The sequence below is a fragment of the Diabrotica undecimpunctata genome, chromosome 8 (assembly GCF_040954645.1).
Source record: "Diabrotica undecimpunctata isolate CICGRU chromosome 8, icDiaUnde3, whole genome shotgun sequence".
NCBI lineage: Eukaryota > Metazoa > Arthropoda > Insecta > Coleoptera > Chrysomelidae > Diabrotica > Diabrotica undecimpunctata.
Window position 1 is genome coordinate 121,990,221 of NC_092810.1, and position 13,349 is coordinate 122,003,569.

The window sequence follows — 13,349 nt, forward strand, 5'->3', positions numbered from 1 at the left end:
TTCTATTTTCAATAAAATTTAGATTTATTTTTAACTGGGTTTATTCTTTACCATTTGAAAAGTACCAACTCTAATAGACAAGAATTGTGATGTGATGAGAGTAATTAGGTAATTGAATTTCAAATATATTAGAAAGATATATTTAATATAATATTAGGTATTATTATATTATCTTTGTTTTTGTTTATTTCTTTCTAAGTAAAGAGGCACAATTATCAAGTCAATGATGCTGCTAAGCTAGCATAGGGTGATTTGAATAATCCACTTGACATAGATTTACAAAGTAGAATAAATTCAGATGTTAAAAAAGATGTTTCTTAGTATTCCTCATTCTGTTCACTTTCTGGCGACTTGTTGCCATCTTCTGATTTTTAATAATCTAAGTCAGTCTCTAAACCATCCAACTACCTAATTCACCACCGGCCTCTGCTTTTTCTTGATACAGGTGTTCCTGTGGATAGGTTTTTAGCAATTGTGCTGTCTGGCACTCGTATGATGTGTCCAGTCCATCTGTCTGTGTTTTAATAAACGTTACGACGTCTGGTTCAGTAAAGAGTCTAGTTAATTAAAGGTATAATTAGAAGTTATATCTTTTGCGCCACTGCCCTTGGTCGTTTATAGCTCCAAATATTTCGTGCAGAACTTGTTGTCCATTCCTTTTTCTCTTAGTAGGTATTTTCCATAATTTCTGTCTTTGTAAGTACTTTATTGAAGGCTTTTTCTATGTCAAGAAATGCTACGTATATTTTCTTTTTCTCTTGCAGCGCTGTTTGTGTTAGGATCTGTTAAAGTAAATATATGATCCTGTATACCTACTCCTACCACTTCTAAATCCACTTTGTGCTTCGTCTAATGTGTGTTCTGTCATTGTTCTTAATTGCTTGTTTATACTTTTTTCTAAGTTTCATACATGTACATAGCAACGTCAATCCTCTGTAGTTATTACATTCTCTCCTTGCTTATATATACTCTTGGTGACACTTTCCAATCTTCCGGAATATTTTCATTTTTTCGTATTTCATTAATCATTTTTAGTAATAATTGTTCTCCATTTTCCCCATGTTTTTTATAAATCTATCCACTCCAGGATCTTTTCGATACTTCACTAGTTTTTCCTATAGTTTATTGAGTTTTCTGTGTTATCTTCCAATATATTATGTTGTTCTTCATTAATGTCGTCTTGTTTTATATCCGTTAGCAGTTCTTCGAAGTGTTGTTTCCATCTTTTAACTATTTATTTTGTTTTTGTTATTAATTTTTTATTGCTATCTTCTTTCATTATATCTCCGAATTTGTCTCAATTGTCTCTCTCTGCTGCTGTTACAAATATTTTTAAATTTTTTCTTTCACTTTTGTAGTTATTGCAATTCTCGTTTGTTTTGTCTTTCAGATATTGTTTCCATGCATTTTCTTCACTTTTACTTGCTTTCTTTATTTCTTCGGCCCCCACGCTGTCCGTTTCTTTTTTGAGTCTTTTTTATTTGTTCCGCATACTTCCTTTAGCTGTTTGCAGTATAATAGCAGGTGCTTGTAGTTGTTCCACAGTTTGTTTATATCATTATTGTCGTCTTTGTTTTATTGTTCTAAGTTTTTCGTTTACTTTTTTCTCAAATATTTTTGGCATTTCTTTATTTCTTAGCTTATACGTTTTTATCGTCTCTTTTTTAATTGGTTTTTCCTTTTCTGTACTAGGCTTTTTCTTTTTATTTCTTCTCGTAGTTTAGTTACTACCTACCATGTAGTGGTCGCTGCCCATTTCAAATCATCTTTACTTTTTGTATCCATTACTGTCATGGCTTTCAACTACTATGATTTTAGTAGGTATATAGTCAAATATAGCAATCTCCTTCCATTGTCATTTCTCCATATGGTCCTATATGTCTAGTATAGATTTCGACTCTTATTCCGTGTGTTGAAATCTTCTGCAGTGTAGGTATAGACCTGTTGCTAACGTTAACTCTACTCATTATCATTCATTTAGATTAGTAACATTCTCTCTGACCATGCTTTCCACAAGTAGGTATAGCTGTTTTTCCAGTCTTTCACGTATTATACAATTTACACTTGCCCTTTTATCTTCTGATACCCGCTGTATATTAAGGTATGATTATTTTCCATTTTTACTATTCCTTGTCCTTTTTTCTGGCCTCCGATATTGCTATATCATAGTATACTTAATTCTATAACACCAAACTCGTCTACTAGTTCTGTTTCTTAACATTTATGCTCCAATTTTCTAAATGATATGCTCATTTCTTTTCTTACTTGATGAGTCAGTATTTTATGCTTTTCATCCTGATTTAATTTATTGTGTCGGCTGTTATAGCCAGTATAAGTTTTGCCTTTATCATATTCCATGTTTTTTGCCAGTAATTGTCTCCATTTTTCAGTTCCTTCTTTTTTAAAAATGCCTGTCTTTTTCCATCAGAAATAATAGATATGAGAATTATGTCAATTCAAGATACAAACAGCAAATAACCAATAGAAACAACAAAATCTTAAAATATCTTGTTAAAATAAACCCAAAAAACTACTTTCAGTCAAGCCAATGTTAAAAAATAGAATAAAAGTAAAACCATAAAAGAAATGCTTTCACAGAAGCCTAATTCAGAAGGAAAACAGAACATACACATGCTCTGCAATATTAGTTTATGGATCTTATTAATATTAGAAAACAAAACCAATAAATGGAGAGAAGTATTGGCATAATATGAAATCAATTTACAATTTTTTACAAAGATTAGACAAAACTTTCCACATCTACCATTTTCCCAAATTCTCTCCAAATTGGGCACTTTTTTGCTTATAACTACTTTCTTCTGCAAACTGTTGTATGATACTGAAAAAGACTGATATGTTTTTGTACACACTCAACAAATTAGTAAATAGAAGAGAAAAATATTTTTGAAGTTTGTAAAATATTTAATTCCTAGTGGAGGCTTTACAGTTTACAAAGCCATTCTCAAATTTATAAAGTACCACTACTAAAGAGGGATCCCATTGGCAAGAATTAAAAAAAAACTTACAGAAGTTCTTCAAAATTACATCCTAAAGAGAGCACATTAAACACACAAAAATTTTTTGATGTCTAATGTGCTTTTTGATGTCTCCTTTTTAAGTTTTTAACTTTGTAATTTAAAAAAAAAAAATTGTAATTTTCACCAATGTGACCCCTCTTTAGTAGTGGTACTTTAAAGTTTAACACAGCTGTGAGGATGGCTTTGTAAAGCTGAAAGTGCTCAGGAATTAAATATTTTACACTTCATTTATTCACTCCATATATGATTGCAGTAAATCTAGGTCAATGACTGTTACGAATATTTATTATTTATATACAATGTATTTAGTTAATTTTAAGTTTCATCATGTTACCCAAAATTTCCCGTTGCTACTGTTCTATAGACTATGTCAAATATAATAAAAACGTCAGAAAATAATCTGTCACCGATTAGGGAAAAATTTAAATAATTTAGCAGACAGCAAGAGAACAGAATTTGAGTTTGGTTTTCGCAAATAAAAACTGTAAACTACAAATCCGTCAATTGCTGGCTGTACAATAAAGATAAATTCCCAACAAGCTCAAATTCTATTCATCACATGCGATTGCTGAATCACACAATCTTACAAGATCTACGAATATGGGTCCATCAGTTGTTGGACGAACCAAAATTGATCTATGTCCTGTGTGCGGCAAACCATATCGTGAAGAACGGATGGTAGAATGTACAGAATGTAAAAAATGGTGCTGTTTTGAATGCGTAAATGTACAGGATGATTCCGAAGTAATTGGTGATGACAGCTGGAAGTGCCCTCTTTGTATAGACGCAGCCACTAAGAAGTCTCACCCACAAGGTTCCAAAATCAAGAAATCTTGTTCTGCAACCTCCTTAAAAAGCTCCTCATCAACAAGCAGCAAAACAAAAATGAAGCTTCAACTTCTGCAGGAAGAACGAGATCTATTACGTCAAGAACGAGAGTTAACCAAGGAGTCTAGGAGAATTATAGAAGAAGATGAGTGCTCGAATGCTAGTCAAGACATCGATGAAGAAGAAATAATTGAAACTAACCCTTTGGTCAATAAATTTCTTTCTCTAAATATAGATAAGCCCGTTATCGACAATATTGCCCCTTTAACACCAACACTTGGTAAGCCTCTGCCAACTTATAACGATAAAAGTTCAGGTATATTATATAAAAGAAGGGATCCTGGAGATCTCCCTATTTTTAATGGTAATCCATATGACTGGCCCGTTTTTATTAGTAGTTTTGAAAGATCTACTGAGCTATGTCAAGTAGATAATCATGAGAATATATTAAGATTACAAAAATGTTTAAAAGGTCCAGCAAGAGTCAGTGTTTCAAGTTTTTTAATATTACCTCAATGTGTGCCCCAAATTATAGCTACATTAAAAATTCTTTTTGGAAGACCAGAGCAAATTATTGAAGCTCATATAAATTCTATTCGTAGATTACCACCTCCTAAACCGGAAAAACTTGAAACTCTGGTAGAATTTGCATTAGCAGTTAAAAATTTATGTGTTTTATTGGAAGCATCTAATTTAAAAGACTATCTTAATAACCCTACCCTTATGCATGAACTATTAGAGAAACTACCTTCACAAATTAAAGTTAATTGGGCGATATATCGCAGTGCTTTTCAAAATTTTCAGGGATTAAGGGAACTTGCTGATTGGTTGTATAATCTGGCAACAAATGTTTGTTCTGCTCTACCTACACTAGCCCTTAATGACCAAAGTAATAAAAAAAGGCAATTTAATAATAATGTGCATGCTAATATACATGAACCAAATGCCTCCAGTGAAACACATAATTGTAAACTGTGTAATCAGAGAGATTGTAAAAAGATTGCAGGTTGTTCAGAATTTCAGAGATATTCATTATCTCAAAGATGGGAGGCTGTTAAAGCCTTAAATTTATGTAGGCTTTGCTTAAAGAAACACAGATTTCCCTGTAAGTATCCTGTAAAATGCAACAAAGAAGAATGCCAAAAGAAGCATCATCCTCTTCTTCATGAATTTTCAGAACAAGTATCCAATAAAAGTACAAAGCTTATCAAAAAGGAAAGCGGTATGCAAACAGTAGAATCGCACCTCTTATCTGCAGATGAAGAAAGTAATGCACATCAAGGAACACGCTTTCGAATACTTCCCGTTGTTTTAAGAAATGGAAGTAGGGAGGTCACTACATTTGCCTTTCTAGATGAAGGGTCTTCCGTTACTTTGTTAGAAGAAAGTATTGCTAAAAAGCTAAATTTAATGGGAAACCCAGAACAACTTTGCTTAAAATGGACAGGAAATCAACAACGCTTAGAAGATGCGTCAGAAAAAGTATTTTTTTCTATTGCTGGTGATTATAATGGGGCCAAAGAATTTGACCACCGACCAGCCAGAACGGTAAGAAAATTAGGCCTTCCAAAACAAACTCTTGATGCAAAGGCAATTAAAGAAAGCTTTCCCTATCTAAAAAACTTGCCTTTTAAATCATATAAGAACGCTGTTCCTCAGATCTTGATAGGCTTAGATAACTGGGACTTGGCGTTACCACTTCGAGTGAAGGAAGGTCTAGAACTTCAACCGATAGCTGCAAAGTCCAGGTTAGGTTGGACCATTTTTGCAATGTTTTCAAATAACGACGTGGAAATAAACTACTCGTACCACATTTGCGAATGTAGTTCTGGAAGCATTACTAACCAAGAACTCTTTAATAGTGTAAAAGATTTCTTTTCAGTTGAAAGCCTTGGAGTTCAAAATATTAAACCGTCTGTTTCCAAAGAATTAGATAGGGCTATTCGTATACAAGAAAGTACCCTAGTTCAAATTGGTAACCAATATAAAATTGGATTACTCTGGAAATACGACAACTTGAAACTTCCTAATAGTAAACCCATGGCTATTCAAAGACTGGAGTGTATAGAGAGAAAAATTAAGAAAAATCCAGAACTAGGTACCAAAATTAATCAACAAATTCAAGATTTTCTAGAAAAGAAATATATTAGAAAACTGTCAGAACAAGAACTCTTAGAGCATCAAGAAAAAACATGGTATCTTCCCATATTTCCGGCCTTTAATCCTAATAAACCTGACAAATTCAGATTAGTTTGGGATGCAGCAGCAACCGTACAGGGAATATCCTTAAATTCTATGTTATTAAAAGGAGATGACCAACTTGCTTCTTTATTAGGCGTCCTCCTACGATTTCGTGAAAGAAAGATTGGCTTTTCTGGAGACATCAAGGAAATGTTTCTTCGTGTAGGTATAATAGAAGAAGATCAACATGCACAACGATTCTTGTGGCGCAATGGTAGCTCTGATAATCCTTTGGAAGTTTATGTCATGACTGTGATGACCTTCGGGGCTACCTGCTCACCCAGTTGTGCACAGTTTGTTAAAAACACTAATGCGAAGAAATTTAGCGTAGAATATCCTAGCGCTGTTGATTCCATAGTAAAGAATCATTATGTCGATGATCTCTTAGAATCAACAGACACTGAGGATGAAGCCATCCAATTAGCAAAAGAAATTGCCTTAATTCACGCCAGCGGAAATTTTGAAATAAGAAACTGGAGATCAAACTCTGAAAAATTAATAAAAATCATGAACACCACCCACGGAAATAACGAGGAAGTCAACCTAGATATAGGAAACAATAAGAGCATGGAAAAGGTTCTAGGAATGTGGTGGGATTTAAAGGGAGATAATTTTATTTTCAATTTAAAATGTAATAAAGGAAACAAAGATGTTTTAAGTGGATTAAGAAAGCCAACAAAGCGAGAAATTTTACAAATCTTAATGTCTGTATATGACCCTTTAGGTTTGTTAGCAAACTTTTTGATTTATGTGAAGATTCTTTTACAGGAAATATGGAGGAGTAACATTTCTTGGGATCAACCAATAACCAATGAACAGTTTCAAAAATGGCTTGTTTGGTTAAAACAGCTTCCAGAAATAGAGAAAGTTTCAATTCCAAGATATTTTCTTAATAAACTCGAAAACTGGAAGGATACCAATACGCAAATGCATATTTTTGTAGATGCCAGCGAACACGCAAGTGCTTGTGTGGCATATCTAAGAATAATGAAAAAAGATGTCATAGAGTGTACTTTGATTGGAGCGAAAACACATGTAGCACCATTAAAACCACAAACTATTCCTCGATTGGAACTTAATGGTGCGGTAATGGGTTCAAGGTTTGCTAAAAGCCTTTGTCAACATCTTTCCATAACTGTGCACAACATTGTTTATTGGACAGATTCTTCAACAGTTTTAAGCTGGTTAAGAAATGAAGACCCAAGAAAATTACCAAAGTATGTTGCTTACAGAGTGGCCGAAATTCAACAAAACTCAATGATATCACATTGGAGATATGTACCTACTAAGAATAACATAGCCGACGAAGCTACTAAATGGACGAAACGTCCCAATTTGAAAAACACCAGGTGTTGGTTTAAAGGTCCTGATTTTCTGTATCAATTAGAAAACAGTTGGCCTCCAGACACCACCCTTAAAAAGGAAAAAGCTGATGAAATTTTAACCACTCATGAAGTAAAATTTAATAGTCCACGTTTAATAGATTTTAAAAGATTCAGTCAATTTAATAGAATTTTAAGAGCAACTGCATATATGTTTCGATTTTTAAGAATTGTTTATGCAAAATTGATGAAATCTGAAGAGCCTAAAGGAATATTAACTTCGGAAGAACTTTTAGGTGCTAGAAATATTTTAATAAAGCAAACTCAATGTGAATATTTCAAAAATGAAATAAAACAATTAAAAACTAATAATTCTGGTAGCTTACAGAAAACAGTTAATAAATCAAACAGTTTATATAAATTATCGCCATATCTGGATGAAGATGGTTTACTTCGTATAAGAGGAAGATTAGATGAAGCTAGAGATGTTATTTCAGAAACAAAAAGGCCAATAATTTTACCAAGAGGAAGTCGTTTAACTTTACTAATTATTGAAGACTATCACAAAAGATATCACCATAGAAATCATGAAATTGTAGTAAATGAGATAAGACAAAAATTTTATATACCAAAACTCAGACAACTAGTTAAAAAGATTAGGACCAATTGTCAAAATTGCAAGGTCAAATTTGCTAAGCCAAAGCCACCAGAAATGTCACCTCTACCGCCATGTAGACTTGCAACATTTACTGCTCCGTTTACACATACTGGTATGGATTATTTTGGTCCAATAAATGTAACTGTTGGAAGACGGACGGAGAAAAGATGGGGAGCTTTATTTACGTGTCTCACGACTAGAGCAGTCCATCTCGAAGTAGCTTACAAACTAGATGTGGACAGTTTTATACTATGTTTGACAAATTTTATTAACAGAAGAGGACGACCAAGGCATATATATTGTGATCGAGGTACGAATTTCATTGCAGCTGAACGAGTATTGAGAGAAGAACTGCAAAAGGTTGACAGTAAATTAATAGCCAATTCACTGATTAGCCCAGAGCTAAAATTTCACTTCAACGCACCCCTTTCCCCACATATGGGTGGGGCCTGGGAGCGCCTAGTGAAAGCGGTTAAAATTTCGTTATATGATTCTTTACCAAGCAGGAACCCTACTGACCAATTACTTCATAGTTGTCTCATAGCTGCAGAAAACATAGTAAACTCAAGACCACTTACTTATCTTCCAATAGAATCTGAAGAATCTGAATCTCTAACCCCAAATCATTTTCTAATTGGATCTTCAAACGGAGATAAACAATTGGATTTTTAAACGAAGATGTTAAAGTATTTAAATTTAATTATTTGTACAGAGAGCAATTTGCAAATAAATGTTGGCGACGCTTTATTTCTGAATACATACCTGAACTACTACTTCGGGCAAAATGGCATAAACAAGTTGTACCAATTAAACAGGGCGATATTGTAATTATATGTGATAAAGATTTACCAAGATGTAATTGGCCAAAGGGTAAGGTAATTGAAGTTAAAAAATCATCTGATGGGCAAGTGCGACGAGCAATAGTTCAAACAAAAAATGGAATATATGAACGTCCTGTTATAAAATTAGCAGTGATATCAATAAATGGAGACTAAAAATATGATGAAAAATAAGTGGTACAGTTTCTCTTTTGCATAGAACTGTACCGGGTGGGAGTGTTACGAATATTTATTATTTATATACAATGTATTTAGTTAATTTTAAGTTTCATCATGTTACCCAAAATTTCCCGTTGCTACTGTTCTATAGACTATGTCAAATATAATAAAAACGTCAGAAAATAATCTGTCACCGATTAGGGAAAAATTTAAATAATTTAGCAGACAGCAAGAGAACAGAATTTGAGTTTGGTTTTCGCAAATAAAAACTGTAAACTACAAATCCGTCAATTGCTGGCTGTACAATAAAGATAAATTCCCAACAATGACTACAAAATATAAAATACTTGGCAGATAAGGAAATAGGTCAAGACTGAAAAGCAGGTACATTTAAACAAATGAATACAAATATATAGTCACAAGCTTTGTGAAAGAAAATAGCTAGACGAAAACCTGAACTCATTTGGGATTTAAAATACAAATTAAATTGCTGTCCTGAAAAATCAGATAAATACTCAAAATGAAACAAACAATTTCCTATTTTATAATTTATTGTTATAAGTACCATTTTTGATGTTAATGTAAACAAAACAAAATACAAATTATTGATGTGTATCCAATATATAAAAAACAGCACAACTCTATTTGAAAGATTCTTATCCTTTTTGTATACAATGAAATCTAGTAATATAAAAATAAATCCAAAAACAGCCTTACAGAGTATGTTACCAGATCAGAACGAACTTACATGGTCTTATTTAGTAAAACGCTTAAAAAATACACTTAAAGAAAATCTTGGTTTAGTCCATTAGCAGTCACAAAACTACAAAATAAAAAAATGCCTACTCTAGAATAACTTAAGAACCAATCAGTCTCATTTTAAAAGATAAGTGCAATGTTGATTACTTGTTAATTAATCAGTAATCAGTTAACTGCTGGTAAAAGAGTGTGGTTTATTTATAGTTGAAAATGTTAACATTTGATAGTTTCAATATTTGAAGGAATCAACCAACTATTTATAGAACTGATTACAGATTAAATTACTATTCTAATTAAAAACTTATGAAAATTGAGGTAATTACAATAAACTGATATAGATTGAAAACCTATAAAATTAACCTTTGTTTTGAAATACTACATTATTTACAAAGTATTACCTCAACTTTAGAAAATATCACTGACAAAATATGTATATTTTGAGCAGTCATATTTGCTAGTTAAGGAGTCTAGAAAGTTTCATTTTTTCATAAATAATGTGGTACTGTACCCAAATATTTTTTTCAAATATACACAAGACAATAATAAAAAATAGGATGAACAAGAAAAACCAAATTTTACATTATCTGGTTACACATTATATAAAACAAGTGTTAATATTAAGTATATTAAAATTTGAGCTTGATTTTATTATTAAGGAAATATGCATTTTATTAACCCTTTCACATGCTACAAATAAATTCGAATTAATATATTTGACAGTTTCATCAACCTATATTACAATATCGTTTCTTTGAAGAGATTTTTTTGGCTAGATGTTTGTAGAATCTAATCCATTAACATCAGATTACCTAGTAGCAGAAATCGTAATTTTCCAAATCTTGATTATTCATATTCGGGAATTTTATTAACAGTATACAACTTATATACAAATAAGGGTTGAAATTAAATGTTTGTTCTTTACTTTGCTGATGAAGTGAATTTCATATTACTGTTAGATTTATTGTTGATGGTTTCAGTACCAAAATACAAACAATTGAAAGTTATTTTTTATACTTTTTCAGTGATGTTAGAAATAACATTATGTGAAGATTAAACTCTTCTCACAACTAACCAAACAAATATTTGACAAAAGTGATATATGATAAGTGATATAATCTTTCAGGCTTTTTACAAAGAACACCAAATGAATATACATTGAACCCACTTAATACATTTACTCTTAAAACCAAAATTTTACTTTAAAATAAGTTTAATTTGAGGAAACAAAAATAAACTTGTTTTAAAAGTAAAATTATGGCTTATTCCCAGTAAAAATAGTAAATTTTATAAACATGTCACAAGAAAATAGCTTCAGAACAATACATTGAATCAAGACTGTATAATACAAATTGTACATATATTTAATAAAACTTCAAAATTCAGAACATTAATCCAAAAAGATGCTATATTTTATAGTAAATTTGTAAATATGATATCTAAATTTGTTACAAAACTTATATTTCTTTCACATAGTGAAATGGTACTCGATTGTAAATTTTAATTTAGCCTCATAAAATGAGACTGAAAATATACTAATGGACTTTTGAAACCACTTGACACACTAACATCTACAAATATAACTTAAAAAAAAACCTTAATCCCTACGTCTTGGTGGTCCCATGTTTGGTGATCTGGACCTGAATCTGTCGTTAAAGCGACCACCTCCACGGCTGCCTCTTGGTCCACTGCCACCATAACCATTCCTTGGAGGAAAGTCTCTTCTTCTATCAAAGCTTCTACCACCAAAGCGACCTCCGCCGCCTCTGCTGTCGAAACGACGGTCGACTCTGCCTTCGAAACTGTCGAACCTTCTGCCTCGACTTCCTCTACTGCCTCTGAAACCGCCCCGGGGGCCTCCACGTCGTGGTCTTCCCTTTGCAATTTCAACTCTAAGTTTAGCACCCAGGAATTCTGTACCATTCAAGTTATCGCAAGCAGTTTCAGCATCGGTATGGTTGTTAAACTCGATGAAAGCGAAACCTGGAGGGTTGAAGGCTACCCATACAGAGTTTAGCTTGCCGTATTTCTCGAACTCCCCTTCGAGGTCTTCTTTTTTTATTGATTCGGTGAGCCCTCCGACGTACACTCTCGTCGTCCTATCTCTTGATCGGTCGCCCATGTTTCTGTGGAACGTAGAATTTCGTAGGTAACATTAAATAATCTTTGCCGGTTAGGCGAATGCGTAGTAATATTAGGGTAAAAATGAAAAAAGTTATTAAATGTTTTATCAATCGATTCCTTAAGCATGACGAATTGAAAAACAATACTTAACTAAACTGCGAAGTCAATATATCGACGGAAATAGCTATGTTATATGTAAAATTTAAAACAAAATGTCGGCGCTGCAGGGCGTCAAATGCAAAGTAGGTTTTATATAAATTCGCAGTCAAAAAGAAACTTGTATGCTAAATATAAATACTTGAAGGATTCGAAGATCCAATGAGTAGTTTTACATGTAGTTACCCAAATTCGAAGCGATGCGTAGAACCCTGCTTTCGATGAAATTGTCACAACGTAGAAAATGCTGAGTGTTTCGTTGACGACGATAAACAAGAGAGAAACTAAAATAATCAATATTTGACAAGGCCGTCACAGGAAGGAAATACTAGCCGCGTCTTTTGTTTACCAATCTCTCTATACTACCAACATTAAAAATTAAAATAAACTGTCTCGTTAATAAAAATTATTTACATTATTTTATGTCATATTACTAAATAGTCAGAAAGAATATAATATGGTAAGACGAAAAATATATTAAGTTGCAAATGATTTTTAAATTTACTTTAGCGTATAATAAAATATAGCTCGAATTTTGTTTGAAAGTATTTGACTCTTTGCAAAGGCTATTTGACTATGAGTCCAGGTTCCTGAGTTTCCGTTATTTTCCATTATTCTTGCTTGTTAAAGGATATTTATGATGGTTCTTGTGTTTTAGATGTTCGTTGTATTGTTTTAGGTACTGAAAATATTTCTAATCTTATGTATGTTTGATATTAACAAGGGAGTTAAAAGATGAGCACTTTGAAATAATACCTCCGATTAGATAAGTCCAGTTATCTGAGATCATTATCCATTTTCATAATATTTAGCAATTCCTGTGGAATATAATTACAGTTACTTTAAAATTGTTGAAATTACATCTAATATATTCAAGAATTTCTTGACAGAAACATTGATATGAATAAATTATTATTCATGAATTTCTTCGTGAATTTATTGTTGGTGTAAAGCCCGCATTAGAGTGGTCCCTAGTCCCTAATATTTATATATAGATGAAACCAAACGTTCAATTAGGTTACTCAATGGATTATTTAATATGAAACATTAGTGTTGTTTTTTCGTAAAAGTCGAAATTTTATGCTTTAAATTTTTGACGATATTGGAATTTGGACAAAATATATAATTATTGAAAAAAATGTTTCGTATTCTATGGTTAAAGGATTAAAGATTAAAATTGACGTTTTGTATGTTGCCAATTTCATAATTTTAAAATATAATTTAAATA

At 32.2% G+C, this 13,349-nt stretch overlaps 2 protein-coding genes across 2 annotated transcripts; one reads left to right on the top strand and one right to left on the bottom strand.

Moving 5' to 3' along the window:
* The first annotated feature begins 3,638 nt into the window (after window positions 1-3,638).
* Window positions 3,639-8,759, top strand: LOC140449091 (uncharacterized). The gene has a single exon (XM_072542234.1). The coding sequence runs from the start codon at window positions 3,639-3,641 to the stop codon at window positions 8,757-8,759; it is 5,121 nt and encodes a 1,706-aa protein (XP_072398335.1).
* An 859-nt stretch (window positions 8,760-9,618) lies between these two features.
* Window positions 9,619-12,466, bottom strand: Rsf1 (Repressor splicing factor 1). Its single transcript, XM_072540873.1, has 2 exons — window positions 12,308-12,466; window positions 9,619-11,967 (listed from the first exon to the last, which is right to left on the bottom strand). Exon 2 carries the CDS (start codon window positions 11,961-11,963, stop codon window positions 11,439-11,441), a length of 525 nt encoding a protein of 174 aa, XP_072396974.1. The 5' UTR covers window positions 11,964-11,967; window positions 12,308-12,466; the 3' UTR covers window positions 9,619-11,438.
* Window positions 12,467-13,349: the final 883 nt, after the last annotated feature.

Coding starts and splice junctions, on each gene's coding strand:
- LOC140449091 (XM_072542234.1), top strand. CDS start 3,639: ATGGGTCCATCAGTTGTTGGACGAACCAAAATTGATCTATGTCCTGTG.
- Rsf1 (XM_072540873.1), bottom strand. CDS start 11,963: ATGGGCGACCGATCAAGAGATAGGACGACGAGAGTGTACGTCGGAGGG.